This window comes from Cyprinodon variegatus, unplaced genomic scaffold (genome assembly GCF_000732505.1).
Source record: "Cyprinodon variegatus isolate N-32 unplaced genomic scaffold, C_variegatus-1.0 Scaffold1056, whole genome shotgun sequence".
Taxonomy (NCBI): Eukaryota; Metazoa; Chordata; class Actinopteri; order Cyprinodontiformes; family Cyprinodontidae; genus Cyprinodon; species Cyprinodon variegatus.
In genome coordinates, this window is record NW_015151509.1 from 160,405 (window position 1) to 186,177 (window position 25,773).

Here is a 25,773-nt window from a genome sequence, read left to right on the forward strand (position 1 = left end):
AGAAAATGGGCTTAAAGTGTAAAAAACCGAACTTCTCCTTTAATAAAAAACTTTTAAAATTAAAATTAAGTGTTCCTTCCTTGGCTATGCTTTGCACACATAACAATGACACTAGCCAAACTGGTTAAAAAACAAAAATAATTCTCAGCAGCTGCACCTCTTACAAAAAAAAAGTCTGAAACTGAAAAGTGCACAGAATTATTCAATCACACAGTGTTCTGAATGTGCATTGTCCTCTATTCTGCACTTTAGATGAATGAGTGGCTCAGGTGCCACTGGTGGTGGCACTGTATCAATACTTTTAAAAACGAGTATTGTATCCGGATACAACGTTTCAGTATCAATACTTTTTTGAGTATCAATACTTTTGACAACCCTACCCTGTATGGATCAGGAAAAAAAACTGGATCAGTGCATCTCTAGCTGACAGGCTGTAAATGAGTCTATAACACAAAAAGTGAACACATGCTACAGGTTCACTATACAAGCTGTACTTCTGGAGCAGACAATTAATGAATTAAAGGATTATTTCCGTTCATGTAACACATCATTTCAGTAAACATTTCCCTACACATTTGTTTTTAATAAACTAAAAAAACATAGTAAAGTACATTCTAGTGTTTGATGTGTTTATTTCCTTTATACGCAGAGAAGAAAACACATCTCAACTTTCTGTATAAGACTTTGTAATCAGCAATAAGAGTCTGGCTCTGACTTTCAGGGATGTTTCCAACATTTGGTCTAACGATCGATGCAATAAGACCTGATGGAGACGTCTGGTAATTTAGCAAATAAAGTGGAAAAATATCCAGCCAAAAGTTAAATGAAATAAAGGTTTAATTTCTAACATCATATTTAATACAGCGGAACCAACAAATAAAACCTGCCTTTAGAACATTAGTTCAGCATGAAAGAGTTTTTGGGGTTAATTAGTTTTTCTTCTTAATTTGATCAGTTATGATGAATTCCATGGATCAGACAAAACAGCTGTGATGAAAAGTTATTGAGCTCTCAAAAATCAAAAGCAGAAAAAAATTATTGCCATTAAAAAAATCTCCAACTACTAAATCTGAGAAATAATAGCAGCCTGTAGAAGAACTGGATAAGATGAGAAGCTTAACCCCAAACACAATAAAATAAAAAAAATAAAAAACAGAAAAGATCATGCTGAAGAAAAGTGAACTCTAGAGCCTTTAAAAAATAAAGCTTATCAGGACTGAGCAGATAAGCAGGACTATGTGAAGAAAATGAACCCCTCCTATACATTCTCAGGTTGATCATGTTCTTTACAATGAAACCACATCCAGGTCATTCAGTTTTACATGTTCTGTTAGTGGGTTTCCTGTTCTCTGGTCAGCGCTTTACCTCAAAAGGGAAGAACTGAAACAATCTGAACGACATCAATTTTTCATTTGATGCCATTAAGTTTGATCTGTAGATGGTGATCTCTGATCATACATTGCTCTCTCAATTCTGAAACTAAATATATTTACAGTACAACACACTCAAAGATTTAGGCGATGGTACAAGTATGGAAAATTTGTCTCTAATCTATATTAAATTAATAAACAGAATCAATAAGCCTCGGCTTCCTTTTAAAACGAAGGTGCCAGCAGTAAAATAGTTAAGATTATGTCAGTTGTGACGACACAAGTGAGACACATCCTGGAGAGAAATATAAGCTGTGCTGCTGCCATCAACACCTTTGTTTACAGATGTTGGAGATCGGCTTGTTTTTCCAGTGTAGTCCTGTTTCTCTGACTGTGACTGGTTGGATGTGCTCTCTTCATCCCCAGTCGGCCTGGGCAAATTCCCGCTCACACTGAAGGCTCATTTATACTCCAGGTCGTCTGCCAAGGTGTCACAGTGAACGCAGATACGTCCCCGCCCCCGCTGCAGACACTCTGCTGCACCGCTCCCAAATTTTAGGTGACCGCAGACAGTGCTGCAGACAGGAGGCCTCTGATTGGTCAAATCTACATCCACTCTATTCATGTGTATTTCCTGTTTTTTGTTTTACCGGCTTGTTTTGTTTATATGACCGCCATTTTGGAAAACAACTCATGAAGATGGAGCTAGAAGAGAGAACGTGAGGACCCTTTTTCCACCTGGATCCCCGCTCTTTTTCACCCTCATGTCCCTCCGTTGTCGCACAAACTTGCCCCCACTTCCTCACCGCTTCAGCCGTGTCTAGACCCACAGCTAGTTTCGTGATTTTCCCTCTTGCATTGTGGTGTGGAATAACATAGCGCAAACCATGCTTCAAAATTGAGCGTAAATCAAAAATGTCTATGTCAAGCTCACTACAACACATTGCTGTGGGAAGTATAACCAGCCCTTGAGCCTGGTTCTGCTGGAGGTTTCTTCCTGTTAAAAGGGAGTTTTTCCTCTCCACTGTCGCTACGAGCATGCTTAGTTTTTACATTTTATTTCATTGACTGGAATTGCATTCCAGTCAATGAAAAGATGAAAAGAATCCACTGCTTTGGTTTGACAGTGAAGAAAGCCTCCAGGTTATCAGTTGTTCCTCAAACGTTTTTTTACTGGCTGCTGTTCAAATATCTAGAGAATGTTGGTGAGAGTGTGAGATGAATAGAAAAGAATAAAACACCTTGATCCTAATCATTAAAAACAGGCTGTCATGAGATGGGTGAGTTCATAGATGTTGTAAACTCGTGGGGCTGTGGCAGCACTTCCTATCAGGCGATGAATCAGAAAGAAAATGAGCTTCAGACACAGAAACAGACAGGATGAACAGAACTAGGATCAAATCTTTCTTAAGAACCATGTTAGCAAAACTTGATTGCTTTTCTTGCTAACAGACCGTGACTTTCTGAAAGAAAGTGTGTATAGATGGAGGGATGGATGGAAGGAAGGATGGAAAAAAAAACGCGTTTTGAAACCGAGAAACTAGGAGGAAAGGAATAGAGTGTGACGTTAGAAATAAAAGAATCTGTTATTTAACTGAAAAAAGATACTTTCCTCCCACATTGTTAGCTAATCCATCCTCATCTCGTGATGGATACAAACGTCCACCAGAACTTTTAGAACTTCACTTTCACTCCAAAAACTCGTCTGTTGACAATACGAACCTTTCGAAGAATATCCTGACAACGAAAATCCCCAGAGCCAGCGGTAAAGCCGCCAACAAGTGTCCAGGTTTGGGATACTCCACCCCGGGAGCGGGGTCCGCCAAATCCGCCCAGGTTACGTTGTGCGGCAGCCAGAACCTCTCGTTCCAGAACCAGGCTGATAGAGCAGCCATGTTTCGCCGCCTTCCCGTCCCCGGATGCTCGGAGGAAAGTGACTTGAAAGAGTCGGCACGTTGGGTTTGATGGACGCCTCCACTTCCCTCCCAGTACCGCTTCACTCTCAACGTTACGCAGCGTCAAGCCTGCGCGCCGCGCGCACTTACTTCCGGTTACGAGTTTCAAATCAAGATGGCGCCGTTTCATGGACGATAAATAACAAATGCAAACGCCTTTTCTTTCAGACTTTTGACGATTATATGTTGTTTAACCTTTATCTTGTTAATAAGGAAGAGGATTAGGGCCACTGAAAAAAAAGTTATCAGATTTTTATTTATTTTTTTTCAGTATTTTTTCAGTATAACAAAATTCTGACCCTTTTCTCAGATTTCTGACTTTTTTTCTCAAAATTCGGACTCTTTTCTCGGAAGTCTGACCTTTTTCTCAGATTTCTGACTTTTTTCTCAAAATTCTGACTGTAATCTCAGAATTCTGACTTTTTTCTTCAGAATTCTGTCAGCTAACAAACATGTTAGCGTCAAGCCATGTCTGTTTTAGAGCCTAAATTAGCTCTCTTGTTTTAATCACCTTCTGCTCTTCCATCAATGAAATAGTATCACCAAAAAAGTTTTTTACTAATTTTTACATTTTATTTCAGTCTGAGAAAAAAAAAAAAGTCACAATTCTGACTTTAATTTCAGAATTCAGACTTTTTTCCCATATTAAACTGAAATAAAATTTAAATATTAGTTAACTTTTTTTTTTATCTCTTCAGTGGACCAGTTTCGTAAAATTTTATTTCAGTTTGATATGAGAAAAAAGTCATAATTCTGACTTTTTTTCCCAAAAGTCAGAGTTGTCCCAAATTCACATTCCTCAAGCATCATAAATAGTACCAAAAAAAAAAAAAGCAGCTGCAAATTAGATGTTCATTAATTTTTGTGAATTTCTCTCTTTAGTTAATTTTAAACCATTATTTTTTTTTTCAGAGGCTCAAAGGTGAAGCCGTATTTTTCAGTTTCCGGTGTTGTTTCGCTGTTTTCTGCTAACTTTCCAGCACTTGGCTGCCGCCCTGAGATCAGGACTAGAATAGAGGAAGTAAAGGCAGTCCTGCCTCTGCTCTGAAGGGATGGGTGCAGCACATGGATCCCCTCTCATCTCACTGCAGGGCTGTTATTTTTTTCTCTTTTGAACTGATCCGAAATTTCTTAGCAGCAGCCGCCTTTTGATCCACACGATAAGGTTATATTAGTAGAAAATATATATAAATATAAAAAATCTGAATGAGGGGCAAGACAATAATTAATGTGATTGCACCCCCAAGCGGACAACAATTGTATTACAACCAGAAATTGGTATCACGTGTTACTGAACGCCTCAACTTGCAATAAAGGAATGTAAAATTTCCCGCCAAAGTGTCACTTTAAATTGCCACGTTTTATAACAGGCTCACACACGTTTGAATATAATTATTTTTATATTTTTTTATATTAATTTTAATTAACTTTATTTGTGTTGACAAGTGAGAATGAGGCATGTAGCTGCATTGCTTTCTGCTTTCTAATTATAGATGGACATTTACTCCTGTGGGTTGTGTTATTATTAGAGATCTTAGAGGGCACTTGACTCAGTAACTATTTGAGGGCTTGTACTGAGAGTCCATGTTAGAACTGATTCTTCCCACACAGTGAGCAAAAGAGAAACTAGATTATAAAATGATGTGAAAATTTGAATTAAAAAAGCTTCCTTGATGGGAAGCGAAACCTCTTCAAAACTGGGAAACAAAGTCCAGTTTTTAGAATGACTATGACCCGGCTGGCTGAGAATCTTCACCAGCATAGATTATAAAATGAATATAAAAACAAAAAACATGTTTTCTGAAAGAATTCCTCTCAGTGGATGAAAGGGGATCCTTGCAGCGCAGGATTAGTGATGTCTCACTGTCAAGGCCGCAGGAAATGAGCTGCCAGTGCCAAATGATTTGTGTAGATAGAAGTAGGATACTGGAACATTGAGGAATTACTGTTGATAAAATACTGAAGGGGAGAACTTTTTTCCAGGGCTGGGAAAGTGAAGAGTACAGAAAGTTATCTATGGGGACTGAAGGACCGACTGCTCATTTAACGAAGAGCTGATCTTAACGCTCTAGAAAATGGTAAAGGTGAAGAGTTTAGAGTGGCAGCCAGGCAGCTCTCAGCTCCGGTTACACTGAGGCCACTCTTCCACTGTTTATGAGTGCATCATGCAGGCAGACAAACACCAACAAGTTACACTAACAGACACAAACTTATTAAGATTAAAATTATTTATTCTAAAATACATTATGTAAAACTTTTGGGCACTTTCATTGAATCTTAATGAAAAAAAAAATACATTATTGGAGTGGTTTTAGTTCAGTGCTTCCTTTTTCATGAGAAACCTATGAATGAAAAGGCACATTTGTAACATTTGATAAGACCTTGGTTATTGTACGTTTTTTAGCCAAATTAAGACAAATTTTTCAAAAGATTTAAGACTCAAGTCCTTTACAACAATTTAACCATCAGTAAAAACAGAAAATGTGCTTCTGTCAGCAGGTCAGGTAAACACAGGGCAAATAAAGCCCATTTTTCTCTTTTTTAGATTTTAGAAATAGACCCAAAGTGACTGCAACAAGGGAAGGTCTGAAGCTCAGACCAAAATTAATAAAAACTGTCCCTCCCATTAAAAACTTGGTTGCACAGTAGCTCTAATAAGTCTTTCCCAGCTTCAGTCCATTATTTGAGTCTCTCACAAGTGCTCAGGGTGGTTTTGCAAACACTTGATGAACTCTGTGACTGGGTGGCCATTGAAGCAGATCTGATAAACAGCAGTGAAAAGAGGAAACCTGCATGGGGAAGGGGACAGAAAAGAAGGAAATCGTTTTTAAATCCAGAGTTTGGTGTAGTTCCAAGACATAAACTGCAGTTAACCCTTTAAATCCTGATCCAAGAATAAAACAAAACAGAATATTACTTTTTTTGGTTTGAATTCCTTATTTTTACTTTTAACAAAATATGTAAAAAAGAAAAAACAGAAATACATTTTTGATATTAATAATTTATTACTGTGCGATAAGTCAAGATTATTTTTTGCGTAGTCTTCTATTGGCTGTTATCAGGTATATCTGATTGTGTACAATAGGATTTTGAACAGTTTTTACCATTAAATTATGCAAAAGGTGTCAGATGCAAAACATTTCAGATCAAATACGATACATTTGGCATTATAGGGTTAATATGCATATAGTTTAACACCATCTCTGATTTTAAGCTCATATGAGCTAAACAAATGTGGCTAATGCATATCATCATGTTTTTTATGAGATGTATAACTCTTATTTATTCTCCACTGCAGCAAATAGTAAGAATAAATACAAATGATAGATAAGAGCAGATTTTTTCCCTTTTTATCAAATAATATAGCAATAAACATTACTGTGAAGATGCATACCATCTATTACACTGTGCATTTTAATTTTAAAGTAATAAACCAACCCTTTTGTAACTACAGTCACAACGTGAAAGGATTTGATAGAATCCTTCATGTTTCTGTGATTTTGAACAAATATTTTATCAGACTGATCCTCTGAATAAAGGTATGGGAGAAACTTACTTGTCCACCATGTTCTTCTGCTTCAAGACTACGTGGACTTCGCTGGCTGTCGCTGGACCTTGAAGCTTCTGTCCGTTCAGCAGCTCAATCTCCAACTGCTCGATGCTCTATGCGGAAACACATACCCATTAACATTACCTGTGGTCTCATCAGAGAGAAATATCTAAGGCAGATGAAAGGGGTTCCTTACTTTCCCCGTCTTTGCAAACGCCTCTCCAATCTTCCGGTTGCGCCCTCCGTAGCAGGTGGTGATGAGGTCAGCCACGCCGCAGCTCTCCAGGAAGGTGGCAGGGGAGACGGGGCAATCTGTGCAGAAGACCTTGGCGAAGGCAATCATCTCCATTAGGCCGAGACGGATCACCGCGGCTTTGGTGTTGTCGCCGAATCCAAGGCCGTCGCAGAAGCCTGCTCCCACCGCCACTATGTTCTAGGAGGATGATTTAAAGCAAAATAGCTTGTAAGAGATTGAGAAAACATCTCCTGCATTTTTAGGCCACCCTGAGCCAGCTGCTGCTCTCAGAGTTATTTCCTCTGTATCTGTTGCTCATCCAGCCGTTATAACCATGTTATTCACCACATCTAGTTTATTTGGGAGGAGTGGATTAACCTTGAGTGCTCCGCAGATCTCCACCACATCAGACTCTTCCACCACCGTCACACGGAAGTTTGTGGTCTGCATCAGATCCTTCAGCAGTGGTCCATAAGCTTTGTCTTTGCACCCTGAGATAAAACGGACAATACAATCAGATGCTTTACAGGTGGAGTTTCAGCAAAAAACAACCATACTGATGCAGACATGCAGGAGGATCTTGGGGAGGAGAATTACTTTAAAATGTTTGCTCTTTGGAATAACTCATGCAAAACTGTACATTGCAAACAGGGCATGATAAAACTGACCCCCCCTGCTGCTCTCTGGGAAGAGGCTTCTGCTGCAGGGCCAGCAGGTTCTGCAACAGCTTTTTCCTCGCTGCCATCAGACTGTTAAACTGTTGAACTCTTAAACTGGACAATGCATCACACCTGGAACATTATTTTGCATTTTGAATGCTGAAATTTAATAATCCTTTTAAATAGGACAAATATCAATGTCCTGATGCATTTTTCACCTTACATATTTTGCACTGCTCTGAACCCTTCCATATTAAGCCCCTTTTGCACCATGAGAACTGAATTCTTTTTCTCCTACTGTTTACATTCTGATCACTGCTGCACTTTATAAATGGTAACATTCATTTCCAGTTGTTAGCTGTCTGCAACGGAATTCCATTTTGTATACATGCAGTGTATACAAGATGACAATAAAGTTTGTCTAAGCCTAAAATGAGAGTCCCCCCCCCAGCTTATTTAAAACAGTAAAATCAGTACCAATAGTTGTTTCGCAGAACTTCTCATCAGCGACTTCATTGGCAATGTTTGCACCCATGAGGACGGTCATGGTGATGCCGAGTTTCTCCCGGATGACCTCGGAAATGAGCTTCAGACCCTCTGGTCCTGCATCTACACCCTGAAGCCAAAATTATAACAGAATAATAACAATAATAAGCAGATGTTTTCAACATGGAAAGAAGGTTTAGGAAGTTTACTCAGAGAGGAGAGGTGAAATGAGTTGTTAATTTCCTCATAAAAACAACAAAACAACGTATTGGTACACTTATAAACTAGAAAAATATTTTGGTTTCATAACATTTTCAAAAGCAAAATAGTTATTAAAGTTCTTGGGCAAAAAAAAAACATATTTGGTGTTTAACTTTTACTGAAATGAATAATCTCCAATGACATCTTTGGAAATCAGAAAAGAATCAGATATAAGCATAAAATCTGAAAAAGCTTCACAGTCTGAAAGGCACTTTGAGTTTGACAGACCTTGATGAGAGACATTCCAATCGTATCCTTTTTTATGTGATCTTTGATGGTTTCGCACACTTTTGAAATGAACTGGTGAGGAACCACGAAAATCAGGATATCAGCTCCCTTCACAGACTCCGCCAAATCTGGAACGGCTACCTGGTAAAGAGAAGAGAGAGTTGAGACAGAGCCATCAGTCTTCTGTTAGAGAAAGAGGAACGTGGAAATAAAGCAGCCAGCCTCATGTCACACTCACCACATTAGGGGGCAGCTTGTGTCCAGGAAGGTACTTCACATTCTCATGGTCTGAGTTGATGATTTCTGAAAGTTTCCTGCCGTTCACCGTCTCCTCAAACACCCACATGTTCACTGTGGTGTCAAACTTGTCATATTTTGCTGCGTTGGCTCCCACGATCTTGGCAATGGCAGAGCCCCTGAGGACATAAGAAGACATGTGCTAATGGGATATATATTTTATTGCACCTCTAACTTCAATTTCAATGAATATCACGGGAGGCGTTAAAGTTGCAAACAAATAGGTTTGATCTATAAAACTGTATATATATATATATATATATACATATATATATATACATATATATATGTATATATATATATTTTTTTAATACTGAGGAGCTTGTTTTCCTATCAACTGTTCAAAATCGGCCTTTCAAAAGAATTCACAAGTACCTCAAAGACAGATTAATATGGGAGAGTATTAGGGCCACTAGAAAAAAAAAAAGTTAACTGATTTTTACATTTGGTTTCAGTATAGTATGGGAAAAAAGTAAGATTTCTGACTTTAATATCAGAATTATTCTGAATTTTTTTATGTAAGAATTCAGTCAGAATTCTGAGATCAAAGTCAGAATTATGAGAAAAAAGTTAGAATTCCTACATTAAAGTCAGAATTCTGAGATTAAAGTCAGAATTCTGACCTTTTCCCCCATACTAAACTGAAATAAAATTTAAAAATCAGTTAACTTTTTTTTTTCCCCACTGGCCCTAATCCTCTTCCGTAGGTTAAGATTTAAAAGGCGAAGATAATTTTTTTTCTACATTTAAACCATCAAATGAAAAGACCCTTGGGCAAACTACACATGCATGTTTATTCTGCAACATGCCATGTGGCGTTTCTCTGTGGAAGCACTTGTTACTGTTTGTTTTAATCGAAGCACACGGAGCGGACTTTGTTCTATGGAAACAATAGGAGTCCATATCTGGCTTCTAAATTTTCCACTTTCAGCAGGAGTTGATGGACGATGCAACTATATTAGCCATTAGAACACAACAGATTCTTACATTACAGAACCAAGGATATATAGAGAATAGGGAATTAAGTTAGCTTTTCATAGCCTACAACCCATTAATAAAAATGATACAAAAAAAAAAAATCATCTTTTATTAGTTATTACCTTTTTATTTCACTATCTTAATGGAAAATCACAATTACAGCTAGCAATTGACTCACCATAAACACATACTCGACCAAGAAATGACCAATATGCCATAAATAATTGACTACTATTACTGCCTCTTTAGTTTGCATTATGTGATCATTAAAAAAATGAACAAATAAGTTTAACAGCTCTAAAGTTTAAGATTTTTATTTTAAGAAATGTACTTTAAAGTCCTGTTTAAATAGTAATAGATGCCTATATTTTAACACAACTTTCAAAAAAAAAAAAAAAAAAAGCTAACACCTCAAAAGGTTCTCCATATAAATTGGTGACAGATATAATTACAAAATATATCTCAGTGCCGTTATTCATGGTTCTCAGTTTTGGATCAAGTTAACTGCTGCTTAAGTTAAAGGTTCTGACATGAAGACCTGGGTTAGACTTGGGAAATTGGATGAAGCAGTAAAGATGTAAGTATGTGAGACATTTTAACTTTAGAGTTGACTGTAATGAAGACATAGGTGCAGAGGTTGCATCCAGCATTGACTAAATGTCACACAGGCTGAGGGACATCAACGGTGCTGGAAGGCTGATTCAGCACAGAGACCTGCAGACTAATAAAGTGACTTCTTTAATAAAGATTTTACAGTTGAGGAGTCTTTGAGTCAGTGACAGTCCCAGGAAACGTCCAGTCTGCAACCTTGAAAAGTTTCCCATTGAGTTTAAGGACTTTATTAATCATTTATCTGCCTTTAAAGTTGCACAAGTTGTCCTACTTTTAGTGTTTATCCACCTAAAGTCTCAGCGTGTGCTGACACTTTCCCTCTGAGCAACATTTCTTGCCGTCTGCCCTTTTTTTAAACTTCACATTTAGCACTAAAGCAACACTGAAAGCTCCCACTCACCAGTTACCAGAGCCGATCACACAGACTTTCTTTGGCGCACTCATCATGTGTTTGGGTTCCCACAGAGAGAGAGGGCTGCAGCTGCTGCTGGGAGGGCGTACAGAGCACTGGAGCAGATTGGATTTATAGCAGACAGTCCCACGGCTGAGGCTCAGACACACCCTCTCCTCATGGTTGGTTTGATCTGTTGCTGCTCAGATCTGCACAGGAGCAGCAGCACCAATCTAAGATGCAGATGCAGAACGGCCCATTTCATTTACACACAAAGGCTTTAATGAATTTGATGATCTCCAGAACACAGTGACGACATCTCAGATGTGATTGAAACTCACTGATTGACTTAGTTTATTCCTAATCACACAGAAACATACAGCTGAGAGGAAAAGTTTGGAACCAAATCCAATTAATCACTTTTAATCCTCCAACTTTTTCATTCTTCTACCAACACTTTATTACAAAAATCACCTTAACCCCATGAAAAAAACATTCATATTGACCATTACATTTTAAACCACAGGTAAGCAAAAGATCAAAGCTCTGCGGGTGTGTTTTTAAGATGCAGGAAACCCAGTAGTGCTTTGATTATCAAGACAGACAGGCAGGATTCATGTGATTATCAAGACAATTTAATTAAGATTATTTTACAGCTTACCTTCTGAAAGTTTAGGAAATCTTTAAACTAGGGCTAAAACAATTAGTCGTGATTAATAGATTAAAATCAACAAATTCTGTAATCAATTTATCGTTAACTGGAGTATAGAGACTGTAAAACATGCCTTTAGCTGACAAAGTGACACACTTAGAGCAGTAATTATATAAAAATTATTTTAAAAAAAAATGTGCATTTAAGATATTCTGACTTTAATCTCAGAATTCTGACAGATAAACATGTTAGCATCAAGCCATAGCCATGTCTGTTTTAGAGACTAGCTCTCTTGTTTTAATCACCTTCTGCTCCTCCATTAATGAGGGCACCCCTCTGGCATGTAAAAAGTTGCCCAATTCCGTCATTTTCCACCAATGTGTCACTGGTCCTCTCAAACAACTCACATCTTTGTCAGTGAAGCTGAGTGCTCCCACATCTCGTCCTTCATGGTGACCATCTACATTAAAATCCAAAATTCTGAGATTAAAGTTAGAATTCCGAGAAAAAAAGTCAGAATTCTGAGATTAAAATCAGAATTCTGAGATTAAAGTCAGAACTCTGATATTTAAATCAGAATTCTGACTTTTTTCCATACTAAATTGAAATAAAAAAATTTTTCCAGTGGCCCTAATCCTCTTCTGTACTATCCAGAACTCCTCCAGTGGAAATTTTTGTTTTACCTGGTTTAAATGTTCAAGTCTTCTTTCAGGAGCCTTTGGCTATCAGATTAATAATCGATTATTTGAAGAAAAAAAAAAAAGAAATCGACAGATTAGTTAATTTGCAAAATAATTGTTTCAGGCCTACTTTAAACTAATCATTTCATCATAACAGTCAAAATCTGTTTCACTTTCTGTAATTTATTTTTTTGCATTTTTTTAAAACCCCTCATCTCAGATCTTTGACATATTCAAGTAGGACCACATATGATACATCAGCTGAAGGATGATTCCTCCTTTAGATCCTTGTTGGAGTGTTTAGGCCTGTTCGTTTTCCCAACTGGCTCATTCTTAAGCCTGAAATAAACAACATGCTGGCCTAAACCAGGTCTGAAAACTGGAAAGGGAAATGAAACAGCAGCTACAATACAGGTTTTAACTTCAACACTTAAAACTTTGAGGTACTATTTTTTTTTCGACTCATTCTTATTCATCTTAGAAGTTTTACTGTTTTTCTTTCCATGACCAGATCCTCTTAAGCAGAAGAGCCATGTTAAAACTGTTTGCATTATCCAAGTGATTTATTAGAGGCTGCAGTTCAGTTCTAGAGCAACCGTCTCAGTTGCTTTTTTTATAATGTAGGAAAACAACTTCTGACTACTTAGACATTAAAACATGCCAATAAATTGGTTTCAGTTTTATTTTCTATATGATCTAATTAAAATTTTCTTCCATCATTAAATCTAGAACTATTCCAAAGATAATCGAATTGATGAGAAATAAAATCAAATATAAGGAGCAAATTAAAATACCAATAGTTAGAAAATCTTTAATTGCAATCTCAACGTGACCCACATGGATACGGTTTGTTTAAAAAGAGGAGAGACACTGACTTTTTACATATCATTTATTATAACATAGGGACATACAGAAAATAGGTTTGGTCCATGAGAAAAAGTCTGCAGATTCACATAAGTCTACATCAGTCCACTCAGTGTTTTACATCTCAGAGGTTCTCCAACTCTCACACAACCCCAAACCCACGTTAGTGTATTCTTCGAGTTAATAAAACCCATCGGTCAAAATTCTTAACCTGCGGGAGACAGAAAAATGACCACATTTGGAAGGTAGGAAGCAGCAGCTGACTGCTTCTCATCACCCTCCGCCATGATCTCTCTTAACTTGAATAAAATATGGATAACTTTATAAGGCAGAAGTTTGAATTTACCCCAATTTAAATGGCGGCCATTCTTAAAACAAGATGCTTCACAGAAAGGTGGATCATTACATGTGAGCGCCCAATGAGGAACCAAATCACTGCACTGACAGCATTTCCAATCAATATAAATACTGTGGCAACAATCAGTAGACAAAAACTTAAGAAAAAGATAGAGGTTAACTTCTAATCCATCTGAAGTTTTTATTTTTGCTCAGTATTTACAAAACTATATAGACTAGAGGTACCAGTACTAGCTACTTTGATGATTACCTTTACTACCTAACAAGACAAATATGGATGTAATACATATTTTGTTAAAACAAGGATCACTAATAGAAAAACAAAAAAAGGACTAAACTTCATATCAAATGGAAACATTAAGAAAAAAAATAACCACTGTGCTGCAACAGTGTATGTTCTGCCACGACTCACTGAGCTGAAAACAGCCCCGCATACAGAGTGTGGGGCTGTCGAAACAAACCGACAGCTAAATCCAAGTGGCACAAACAGTCAATATGCAGCAAAGAAGCCCAACTGATCACAAACACGATCACAATCAATATTTACCTCCACGGGCGAGCACCTGAAGGCCGGTTAGGAGCGCAAAATGTCACTTTAGTCTCAACACAATAGAACAAAAGAGCAACAGCAGGCTCAACATTTGTTGTTGTTTCAGGGAAAGCTTACATTTAACGTTTTCAAGGACAATCTAACGTCTCTCTGTATTTGTGTCAGCGTACTAAAATAAAAGGAATGTGTTTAAACTAACTAAGCAGCAGAAGGAAATGTGATATGAAAAAAAAAAGTAAACTAAAACGGAATCCAACATAATTTCTGTTAAACTGCGTGAAGAAACAGAAAAAGTGACATCCTATTTAACAGTAAAGTCATTTGATATCCATTCTCACAAAGTTTTGGTGAAAAATACAGGGACTTCAGTTCACACCTAGCGCACACATTAATCAACTCCAACTGGACATCTCAATCCATCTTCATCCTCACGGTTTGATTCTGCAGGAAAAACCTCTTCAAGTGTTCCTGATTCCAAGCGCCTGCTCCAGCTCCTGTCGCCGCTGCTGGACCTGAAACGTGTTTTCATTGAGACAAAATAATCATGAGGAGACGTTCACAATAAAAAGATCAGAAAAAATGGATCAAAGACTAAATGAAAAACAGGCTGACAGTCAGAGTCTTCAGAGAATATAATAATCAGTATTGAAGCTGCAGGATATATTGCAATATAAATGATCAAGTTGAACATTTTTCAAGGTAGCAGATGATCACACAGGTCACTAATCACACTGAGACGCCTTAGATGAAAGAAAAAAACAGCAACTGATCAGCAGCAATATGTTCTCAAAATACTTTAATGATGAGGTAATTTCATTCTTTTTTTCTAACGTTAAAAAACTCTTATGCTACGTTCAGACCTAAAACAGCAGAGGCAGCAAGTTTACATGCAAAGTCAATGGTTGACACGCATCAAGGCGCAGCAAAACGTCACGCGTCGTGAGCTTCCGAGCATCTGACACGCTGCAAACGCAGCAGCTGCTGGATTTCGAAAAATTGAAATTTTGCTGCTCGATGCGCCACATCAGCCAATCAGAGAAGCTGATCTGGGAGCTGATGATACAGATCACTATGATCACTCGTCTGTAACAGTTTATTAACACCTAAATTAACTTAAAATATTGAAATCTGCCAGCAAAACATGTTTGCTTTTATTATCCTGGTGCCTGCAATTTGGATCACGTACACGAAAAACGCCTTGCAGTCGCCGTGGCAAACCGCCAAGAGGCGACCGGGCCAGAGGCTGCTGTTGAATGGGATTCCTAGTCACAGAGCACCGACGGTAAGTGGGGGTCTGAGCGAAATAATATTTGAAGGCAGGATGGTAACCTGGATGAACTGACTGCACTGATTTAGTTTTCAGGTGGATTTTCTGGCTGAAAAACATTAAAAGTTATTTTTACCCACTGATCACAGCAAATATAGCTGCCATTGCCACAAGCAAGGAAAGGATAGAGTAGCTCCGCCAGACGCGCCTCAGACCCACTTTACGACCGCACAACTAGAGCAGCGTCAGAACTAAACTTGTACAAACATAAAAAATGAAGCAGCGTACACGTTTTTGCTGCCCTTGCTGCTTGTGGTGTGAAAATAGCATTTGGGTTTCTGGATGTTACTCTTAACTTGAGCACATATAGATACAATTACACAACTACTTTCAGGAGCGTACACTTAACAAGGCTGTTACTAACCACTTATCTATCAATTTTATTTCTATACTAACAAAAGTGATGTACATAAAAAGAAGAATTAAAATAATGTAATAGGGTAATGAGGGAAATATTTACGACAAAAAAAAAAAAAAAACACAGTTCCACTCTGTTAGTGGATGAAGCCCCAACATTTCAACAGTAAAACGTAAGAAGTACTCCTTCAAGTCTTTTGGGGTAGAAAAAATAGAGAGAAAAAATACATGGAATGGGGTTACAAGAAAAAAAACGATACCTTGGAGTAGAAGTAGCGACACACTGCCTCCTGAGCCCACGGCTGATAGTAGAACTCTGCTCTCCGCTCTTCTTCTGGGTTTCCCACAACATCAGTCATGGTCTGTAGACGAGAAAACCGTTACTGATCCGGACTCTGATATAACAGGAACTGTGGTTGTTAAAAGCATGAATAAGACGAGACAGCAGAGCAAACCAGGACCAGATTTGTTGAAATTTAAAGATTAATCTCAACAAACAAGAGAAGTTGAGAGGTGGATCACCCGGTCAGAAGACCAGCAGGCTTCCACGGATGTGTTTTAGATCATTTTCATTTAGAACCACCCTGCTGTGTTACAATCATACCTTTCTGTAATAGCGACCTATACAAATAACTTAATATAAATAAACATTATTATTTAAAAGGATGACTTTTTAAGGCTTTTTATTTCATCTAATGCATTGGTGCTCCCCTGCTTCATGATAACTGATCTTCATTTCCCAACTAAACACACACACATCAATGCTCTTACTTTCTTAAAATAGAGTACCTTGATTTACATAGTAGGATGTAAAAACACTAGCATGAAGCAGGTAACTGTGTTTCACCTGAGAGCAAACATAATGAGCTCTTTCAAGTGAAGCTACAATCAATACCCTTTAGAGCAGCAGAGATTTCAGCCCCTTCACACGTGATTAACACCAAGATTCAGTGTCTGATTGCAACCAGCTCATACAGATAATGAGCTAAAAATCTAGAGATAATTTGATTATTTCTATCGATTGAATATGCGAAGCAGGAACAAATCAGCTCAGAGCGAATTATGAATGAGAAGCCATGCTACGCCAGCTCCTCATCTAAAACTATGCAGACATCCTGAACTCTGCTTCACCAAACAGATCCTGAAAATATCAGGAGATATGAGAACCAGAAAGTTAATAACCGAACTACGACACTGTAATCCAAGTAATTGTGATTTTAAATTGTGTCTGGCCTCTAGAAGCTCCTTCATGAACTTGGGAGGTTTTGGGGTGTCGCATATAGAAACGGGGAAATAAATCACATCTGAGGACCAATAAAAACAGAGACTGATCTAAGAAAAACAAAAACAGCAGTAATTTGTGAGAAAGATGAGTCATGCCACTCTACTTCTGTGATGCATTCTTTGTGCGGAGGGGCAGTGCTGCGCTTTCATCTTTTTTAACCCTAAGGGAATTCACTCTGAATCGCACAGAAGGGCTTACTCAGCCTGGGCTCATCTGAAAAACTGACATTATGACCAATATCTACAGTCGAAGCGTCTGATGTGAGAAATATTTCTAAGAATTCAATCATACGTCATGTCCTCTGTGGAAAATAACCCAAGAGTGCTGAGAGAGGATTTCTGCAGCTAAAATTACAAACTATTTGCTGTAACATTGGAGCAGAGATAAGAGAGGCAGTCTGAGGTCATAGCAAAGTAACTCACCTTGAAGTCTCTGCACTGGGACTGAAGCCAGTCGTTGATGAAGCCCTGAGGATCCCTGGCAAAACTCAACATGAACTCCCTCTGGGTTTTCAGCTGGTTGATGGTCTCAATAGTTTCATGGATCTGAGAGGAATTCGACAGTAGAGGGTTCATCACTTTGGAGTAATGATAAAGGTACATATTTAGCAGAGCTAATCAAACAGCCAATCAGGAGCAATGATTATCTAACGAGATGAGCTAATTTAATCAGTAAAAAAAATAAAATAATCTAAAATGTTCTCTGAAAATGTGCTGGCCTTTTCCAGAGCTTTAAGCCGGGCTTATTTTTTTGCCCTTTTCGGGTCGATTTTCCAGACTTGCAAGACATTTTCGATCAAGCCGACTTTCAGCCGGATCCTGAGTCGTGTAGTGTACAGGGGGTAACCAGAGGTGATTAGCCTCTCACGACCAACTCCCGATCAGAAATCATGAGAGAAAATCAAACATGTTTGATTATTAGTCGACTGTCGTGGGCAAATCGCTCAGTGCGCAAACAAGGATTCTTCTTCCTCTCAGATGTAAACACAGAAGCATGGCGGGGGTGCGAGTTCTTTCTGTAAAATTGACAGACCGCAGTAGCCACGTTTGCTTAGCCATGTCTTTCAGGGATGGAACGGTTTATGAAAACCGTCCAAACCGTTCGGTTCAATTCGCGTGTGTTGCGTTCGGTTCATGCGCTGCTCCTTTTTCTCATAGGCGAAGCGTTTACACTCCAGAGCAGAAGGTGGCGGTACTGCGACCAAAGCCAACCACCAGTAGTAAACAAGAAGAAGAAGCGAAGCAGCGTTGCCGGGTGTAGCAGAAAAAAATCAGTTGTTGTGGAGAATAGTGTGGGTATGGTGAGTAGGAAAGAACAGGAGTTGGAAGACGCGCCAGCAGCACTTTATAGGTCTGCTGTATGGGACCACTTTGCATTTAGAGTGACCTACAATGACGGCGGAAAGAAAGTCGTGGATAAAAGTGCAACAGTGTGCAAGCATTGCGTAAAACCCCTTTTGCACTAAATTATGTCATTTTTTATGGATGTGGACCATCTTCCCCAGCCTGTTTCTTATACTATTAATGTCATCCTGCTGTTGGGTAAATATCATATCCACTGTACTAAATGGAGAAATTCTAAACCTTCCTTTCATTGGTTTATGAATGACTTTAAAATCTATTTTTCTTCTCTTAAGAAGATAAAAAATGACAATTATGCCAAAAAATTGAGACTTGATTTCTCCAAACATCTGCTATTTTAAGTGCATTGACCCTTTTGTTTTTATTATTTCTATGGCTCTGTCTATGTTCATTTTAAATGTTTGCTGAGATAAATCCCGTTAGTTGTTTTACTTCTTTGTTTTTCTTTAATTGTAATTGATCTTTATCTGTTCATGTTCACCTTTGCTATCTTCTCTGAGAGTATTTTTTCATGTAAATGTTTGTTGACTTAATAAAAAAAAAAAAAAAAAAAAAAAGCATCGTGCAACATGTGTTATACTATACAAGACATAATAGATTTTCCTAACAATCAACTTATACCGAACCGAACACTGTGACCACGAAACTGTGAACCGAACCGTGGATTTTGTGAACCGTTCCACCCCTAATGTCTTTGTCCAAATACATCGCCGCCTTTTCTTTTTAGAGCTTTCAGCCACAAAATTGCACAAATTGCCAAGGCAGCACGTTTCACTATAGTCAGCTTCATATTCCTTTTCTACTCGTTATGCCTCCGGATCGACAAGTCTGAGTAGCGCCATCTCACTGCGGAGCTCAGTCTGACGAGGTTTTTAGACGTACAGCCTGAGCAGGTAGATCGCATCGGAGCATTGTGCCGCACAGTGCGAGAACATACATCGTGAGCTGTTGCTGCGAGCAACGAATGAAAAAAAAAAATCATACAGTGTATGTCCGGCTTCAAATAGGTCAGTGGACCCCTCTCTGACGAGTGGTTGTTACTACCATCTGGGATGCATGTTTGCATTTAAGCTTAAGACTTTAAATTAAAAAAAAGAAATTGTTGCTGTTCAGTAAAACGAACAAATCTGGTATAAACTTTAGTGTGACAGTGATTACAGGACAGAATGTTTCTCAGGTTTATTTCCTGGCTCAGAGTTGGTGAGGGGAAAATGTCAGCAGATATAAAGCTAAACGTCTCGGGAAGGTTGATAAAACACGCTGCAAATACAAAGAAAAGTCTGAAGGACTGAGCTGAGAGCCGCCTGTCTTCTGAGCCCCAAAGGAACCGAGCATATATCAGAAATCCTCACCAAACTCCAGATAAGTGTACAAATCAGCGGTGATGCCCTGGAAGAGTTTTCTGTACATTTCAAATGATTAAACTCTGCCAGAACAAAGCCTAAACAGAGGGACGCCCTTCAGCGGGACAGCTTTGAGCTTTATCAGCGTGATTACAGGCCTCGCCGTCAAGGTAATGACCGCGAGCAGGAGGAGTAATACGCAGGCAGCAAAATGAACATGCAACTATGGATAGAACTGGTCTCAGCAGGAAAGCTTTATAAACTCTTACAGAACTGACAGTAAAGCTAAAGACATGTTAGACTGGAGAAAAATAAAGTTACACTTGGTTTCTACTTTGAAACAAATGAACTAAAATCAGCCTTGGAGAATATAACTTCTCACAAAGAAAAATGAAAAGCTGCCTTGAAAACAGACGCTCAGTCTGATCTTTTCTAAAAACGCTCCAACACTCTAGATGTTTTCTGAGGCCGTCTTTTCAAAAAATATATAAAACACTTAAATCCTTCAGGACGCACTATTCACACAAGCGACAATTTTTATCCTCTTGAAAATACCCAAAGAGAAAAAAATGAAAAATTCCCCTACAAAGCGGTTATACGGCTTGGTTAAGGTCTGTACCTTGTTATCCAATCCTGCAATTTCCTGCTGACTGGCTGTGGAGAGCAGGAATGAGTTCATCTGGGTCTTCAGCGTGTCATCCACCTCCACATCAATGTCGTAGCAAGCAGTCTTCTTCTGATCGTTGGGATCCACGCTGATAAACAGCATCAGGGTTAGACGGCATGTAAAACAGCACATTCTAACAAGTGTTTGAGCTTCACAATCTCCAACCAGAACTTAATTCAGATTTTCTTTCACTATTATTTATAACTTTGCTTCAAGGCGGGTTTAAAAAAAAAATGGAATAACCTCACAAAGCATCCCTTTACCTGCACAATAAAATGAATCACTGTTGTCAAAGCGACATCAATACCTACACCAAACCCTAACCGGTGTTTGGATGTAACATTTGGTCAGCTATTATATTTCAAGGGCCGTGCATTCATGCTCAGCATGCCAATGATGCATTATGCCAGATGGATGGACTCACACAGAGAGCCCTCTATGGCCAAAGCTTATACAGATGTTAGTGAGAGAAGCTCGAGTTCATGCAGCAATATGGAGACTTCAAATGATGAGAAAAAGAAAAGAGGGAAATGGAGCTGAAATACAAACGATAATCAGGATCGCATCATTTCACAGTAATATGGGAAATTTATCCTAATATCATGGAGAGGAATACAAAAGGTGGCAGATCATAAATTCTTCGATCTATTTAGTAAAAACTTGGGGTAAACTTAAAGAGGCCATTTTCTTAATTTGTATTTTATTACATTTTCCACAGTATAAATTGTAAAAGTTACATATACATACTGTCACCTGAGATACTTTAGTCCAAGTTTCACTGAATATCTTACCTCCAAGGGCTCACATGAAGCTCACATGCTTCATAAAAGGTTACGTCTGTGTTGTTTAACATAGTGTAACCAACCCTTCCAGACAATATAACGAACAGGTTTAACTTGTTTTTCTTTTTTAAAACACAGAATTTTTTTTAAAACCCCCCACTTTTAACTGCTGTGAAATATTTTAGTTTTAGACAAAGGAGAAACAAAGGAGGAATATTTGTTTGTTTGACTCATAATCTCACATTTAAAATGAACAGCAGCAGGGAAACCAGCCCAGATTTTTTTAGTGGTAGTTTAAGTGCAGCTCTACATACCTGATCACATGGTTGATGATGATTGGTTCTGGAGGCATCAGCAGAGCATGCAAGCGCTGTGGGATTTCAGAAAACTTCATCCTCTGAGTTTCAAAAATCTGAAGAAAAAAAAAAAAAAAAAACTTCAGTTATTGTATTACTTCTAAGATCATAGAAACTGTTTAGTGGAACAAAAGTTCGAAGCAAATATCTGTTTACTTCAATAATAATCTTCAAGTTTTTTCCTCAAATAAGGAAAATTTTTTAATCATGTCAACCCTTCTTAGTGTTTATTTTTTTCTTGAAATTATATCATTTAGTTGCAACAAAAGTTGATCAAAACAATTTTCTTTTACATGAAAATATTAAATGAAAATTTTGCAGCCCCCTTTATTTTGGCAAAGAAGTTCGGGACACATTCCAGGAAAATCAGACAGACAGACTAGAGCTACAGCCATACAAGGACACTGAAGGAGAGACACCCTGTAAACAAGGAGGAGAAATGGACCAGAGCCACTGAGACAGTCGACCTGCTGTACTTTATGCTGATCATGAATAAAGGTCTTAATGGAAACATTAAAAGCTGATTACTTGCGTAAAACTATCTACTTACTTGCTGGAGGTATTTGTCGCAGTTAATGAACTCGCGCTCATGTGGATCTTGAAGTTTGTGTGTTTTGACGTACTGCCACAAGGCCTGAATGATGACAGGTCTGGTCTGAGTGTGGATGCCCAACATGCGGGCCAGTCGAGGGTCCAGCTTGAACTGAGGGGGCTGAAACAACGATAAAACGTCATGTACAGTAAAAGGAACCTGGCATCTGTTAAATACACCAAAGCTTCGAGGAGTAGATTATTAAACTTAAAACACCTATAAAAGCATAACCACATTCCTAAAGTTTACCTGGTAGTCAAGCATGAGCAGGACGGTGCATCGAACTCCCACATCGCCAGGCCTCTTCACCTGGAAACCATCCGTCTCCTGGGTGGTTGGAGTCCTGTGCCACTGAGATAATAAACGGAACATTTATACACATCGTGTTGAACAATATTTAGTAAAATTCCTAAAGATGTTTTAAAAATCATAAAAAAATCTAAATGAAATATTAATGGAGGATTCAATAAATGAAATAAACTTTCTTACTTCAACGAGGTGGTTGTCTGGTCCATACAGATCTTTGTCCAATTCAATCACAAGAGATTTGAAAAAGGAGGAGAACTTTCTTTTCTGCTTGGTAGCTTCATATTTGGACACAGCAGTCTGCAGGCAGGACGAAAAAAAATAATAATAATAATTCACATATTCATCCTTTACATCATCGAACTGGTGCCAGTATTAAGCTACAATCAAAGTGTGATGTAAGCATGATGGTACAACGACGTACATCTTCCAATAGCCGCCCTTCAACACGTAGCTCCCATGATGCAACTGTGCCCTCTCCGTCCTCAGCATCCGGCTTTGCAGGGTTGAAGGTGTTGGATATAAAAATCCGGAGCTTTCTCTTTTGCTGTAAAGAACCAACCAGACGTTAACTTTATGTCTGCAAACCTATTTTCCAGTTTCAACAAGTTAAGATTCATCTTCATTTAAAGCTAAATCCTTTCAATGATCATCAGAAAGCAGAGAAAGGAAAATAGGTTGCTGAGTGTTTACGTCTCTAAGGCAGGTTTGACAGCTTTATAATGGTACTGGCGTCAAACCTGCTTCCACCAGAAGATCATAATAAAACCTGCCTCCATTAGCAGGAATGATCACAATCATTAAGTGAAACCATTAGCTGACTGAGTCAAAGCAGCATGTAGATTATCAAGAGATTAAAGCGTTTAGATCAGGGGTTGGCAAGCTGCATGCGGCTCTTTAGCGCCCCCCTTGGGGCTCCCTGGAGCTTTTTCAAAAATGTATAAAAACTTGATTGTTTTTGTTTGTTTATTTTAATATGGTATGCAGGAGGTCAGACAGACCTTCATTATGTTTTCCAATGCTGTAAACATTTGTATAATAAATACATTTAAACAATATATGTAAACGTTTATTTCAAAGAAAGTATGCGTCATAGCCATAGAGATCAGTGGTCAAAGCCTGCAACACATGTCTCAGCACTTCGCGGCGCCAGGCAAAGAAAGCGGGGGGTTTGTCTTGGGCAGAACAGAGGATTCAAAGAAGAATGGACCAAATCATTTACTTTGCATTATCAATGCGGAAGGATTGCCTGCATTTTTGCTTTGGCACGAGAATTTGTCAAATAATAAAAATAGTAATTTGGAAAGGCATTTCCAGGGAAGGCTAAATATGCAGCCGATCACAAAGTTGTGAGTGGGAGAAAGAATGCGATTGAAGAACTTCTGGATAAAATACAGGAGAGCAAAGATAGATTTGAGAAGTGGATTGCATCTCCAAACTCCACTACAGCTGCTAGTTCTGTTTCAAGCATGAAAAAACCGTCCAGATAAAACAGGTAGCGCTCTGATGCAGGTATTGGATTTTTTTTCAAGTTTTTTCCCAAATCCTCAAAATATAAATATCACCAAGGAACGATGGTGAAGGAAGATGTGGGATCTCTGGGTTAGAGAGCTCTGCTCTGATGAATGTCAGTTCCTACTTAGTTCTTCAATTCCTCCCAAAAGAAACACGTCCACCATAGAAAGATTCCTTTATCGTGTTTATTTTATTTCATCGATGCAACAAAACATAAACCGCATGGTGAAGGGCGGCAAAGTGGTGCGTGGTGAGAGCGTTCACTGCTCTTCCTTCACCTCATGCTGCTATGTGACATTCGCTTCAGGATGAACCCTACATAGTCCTTTTTTTGTGGTTGAATACTTAGAGCCTTTGCTGCCAAACAAGGCTTATATAAGACGTTTACATTTTTGCGGCTACAGACAGATTTATTTTTGTTTTTTTGGTCCAATATGGCTCTTTGAGTAGTTTGGGTTGCCGACAACTAGCTTAGATCATTACAGATCTTAGTAAATATAAACAGAAAATACCTTTATGGGCCTTTTAAGGGCCTCCTGGATGTCGAGCCTTTTGCGCATGATGGTCTGATCCAGCTTCCTCTCAAAAGCCAGAAGATCCATGTAAGCTTGAGACTCTGGGACCAGTTCTCGTATCTGAGACCAAACACGCAAAAATAAGCAAGAGCACCAAAAGAACATGTTACAAGAAGTTAACAGAACAAATACCAAAACGTAATCAGATCATATGCAGGCTTAAAGTGGTGATTGTTTACAAATGTGCTGTAATCAATTGGACCTCTCTCTCTAACCCTTTAATTTCAATATGAATGACTACATCTCAAAATCTATCACTACTGGTAAACAAACAAAATTTAAAAGGCTGAGAGAAGACATGAATTTGCTCTAAAGAACCAAAATAGGCATTACAAAAAAATAAGTTACAACTACTTCAATAAGACAAATGTTTGTTTTTTCATCAAACATTTAATGTCCCAACTAAAGATAGATGTAAAAAAAAAAATGGATATAACTTTTCCCATAATTTAAAAGGAGTGAATAATTTGTTAGAATATAAAGAATGAAACAGACCAATAATATCCTCTTTTACAAACATGCACAGAAAGTAAAGATTTGGTTCATCTTTCCAGATGTATTAAATTCCCCACCAACAGCAGTTGAATACTCACCCTTTGAGGTAGAATTTTATCAGCCATCTTCTTCTTCTTTGTGCTGCAAAAAAAAAAAAAAGAGAAGAAGATGACTTAAAAAGTACAATCCAGTCTGAATGAAACATCTCTGATCATAAAGCCTCAGAAAATACTTTTTTAACATTTGGTATCTGTGTGGGTCACATAAACACAAGTACCCCAAACTAAAGAGCAGTGTAACTGGACCCTTTAAAAGTCCAACACCTCCAAATTGGACGTTTCTACAAACTTTGAGGAAGAGTTTTCTGTCTTTTAACTTCCGTTTAGATCTAGTTTCAGACAGACCTCCATTCTGTGTTTTATATTTGACACCTCTTTCATTAACAGGGTGTGTCTGTCTGATGGAAAAGGATTATCAGCCATTGTTAGAAACAGTGATTGAATGTACATCTGCTTCTTTGTTACACTTTTCTAATTTTACTTTTGCTTCTGCACACTTTTAAGAGTGTAATGCTTTAATGAACCCAATTAAATCTCCAATTCAATTCTATATATATATATATATATATATATATATATATATATATATATATACGTTTTTTGATTAAATAAGAGAAATAGAAAGAAG

General features: G+C 38.1%; 3 protein-coding genes across 3 annotated transcripts in view; all 3 read right to left on the minus strand.

Moving 5' to 3' along the window:
* cers5 (ceramide synthase 5) overlaps window positions 1-3,371 on the minus strand; it is a 32,343-nt gene extending 28,972 nt beyond the window's left edge. The window contains exon 1 of the mRNA XM_015399914.1: window positions 3,093-3,371. Within this exon, the coding sequence (XP_015255400.1) occupies window positions 3,093-3,265 (173 nt within the window). The 5' untranslated portion in view covers window positions 3,266-3,371. The remainder of the gene's footprint in view (window positions 1-3,092) is intronic.
* A 2,191-nt stretch (window positions 3,372-5,562) lies between these two features.
* gpd1 (glycerol-3-phosphate dehydrogenase 1) lies at window positions 5,563-11,164 on the minus strand. Its single transcript, XM_015399916.1, has 8 exons — window positions 11,032-11,164; window positions 8,983-9,160; window positions 8,745-8,885; window positions 8,247-8,385; window positions 7,489-7,601; window positions 7,072-7,308; window positions 6,882-6,988; window positions 5,563-6,114 (listed from the first exon to the last, which is right to left on the minus strand). The coding sequence occupies exons 1-8, from the start codon at window positions 11,076-11,078 to the stop codon at window positions 6,018-6,020; spliced, it is 1,059 nt and encodes a 352-aa protein (XP_015255402.1). The 5' UTR covers window positions 11,079-11,164; the 3' UTR covers window positions 5,563-6,017.
* A 2,070-nt stretch (window positions 11,165-13,234) lies between these two features.
* Window positions 13,235-25,773, minus strand: part of smarcd1 (SWI/SNF related, matrix associated, actin dependent regulator of chromatin, subfamily d, member 1) — an 18,516-nt gene continuing 5,977 nt past the window's right edge. Inside the window, exons 3-13 of the mRNA XM_015399921.1 lie at window positions 25,185-25,227; window positions 24,529-24,651; window positions 22,926-23,048; window positions 22,685-22,801; window positions 22,445-22,546; window positions 22,154-22,315; window positions 21,562-21,659; window positions 20,418-20,553; window positions 17,517-17,639; window positions 16,070-16,171; window positions 13,235-14,637 (exon numbers count right to left, since the gene is read on the minus strand). Of these exons, the coding sequence (XP_015255407.1) occupies window positions 14,584-14,637; window positions 16,070-16,171; window positions 17,517-17,639; window positions 20,418-20,553; window positions 21,562-21,659; window positions 22,154-22,315; window positions 22,445-22,546; window positions 22,685-22,801; window positions 22,926-23,048; window positions 24,529-24,651; window positions 25,185-25,227 (1,183 nt within the window). The 3' untranslated portion in view covers window positions 13,235-14,583. The remainder of the gene's footprint in view (window positions 14,638-16,069; window positions 16,172-17,516; window positions 17,640-20,417; window positions 20,554-21,561; window positions 21,660-22,153; window positions 22,316-22,444; window positions 22,547-22,684; window positions 22,802-22,925; window positions 23,049-24,528; window positions 24,652-25,184; window positions 25,228-25,773) is intronic.

Bases quoted from the DNA above. Each gene is read 5' to 3' on its own strand.
- gpd1 (XM_015399916.1), bottom strand. From the start codon at position 11,078: ATGATGAGTGCGCCAAAGAAAGTCTGTGTGATCGGCTCTGGTAACTG. The intron at 8,386-8,744 runs GTCTGTCAAACT...TTTTGGCTTCAG, and splicing joins TTGGAATGTCTCTCATCAAG to GGTGTAGATGCAGGACCAGA. The intron at 7,309-7,488 runs GTTAATCCACTC...TCATCCTCCTAG, and splicing joins AGATCTGCGGAGCACTCAAG to AACATAGTGGCGGTGGGAGC.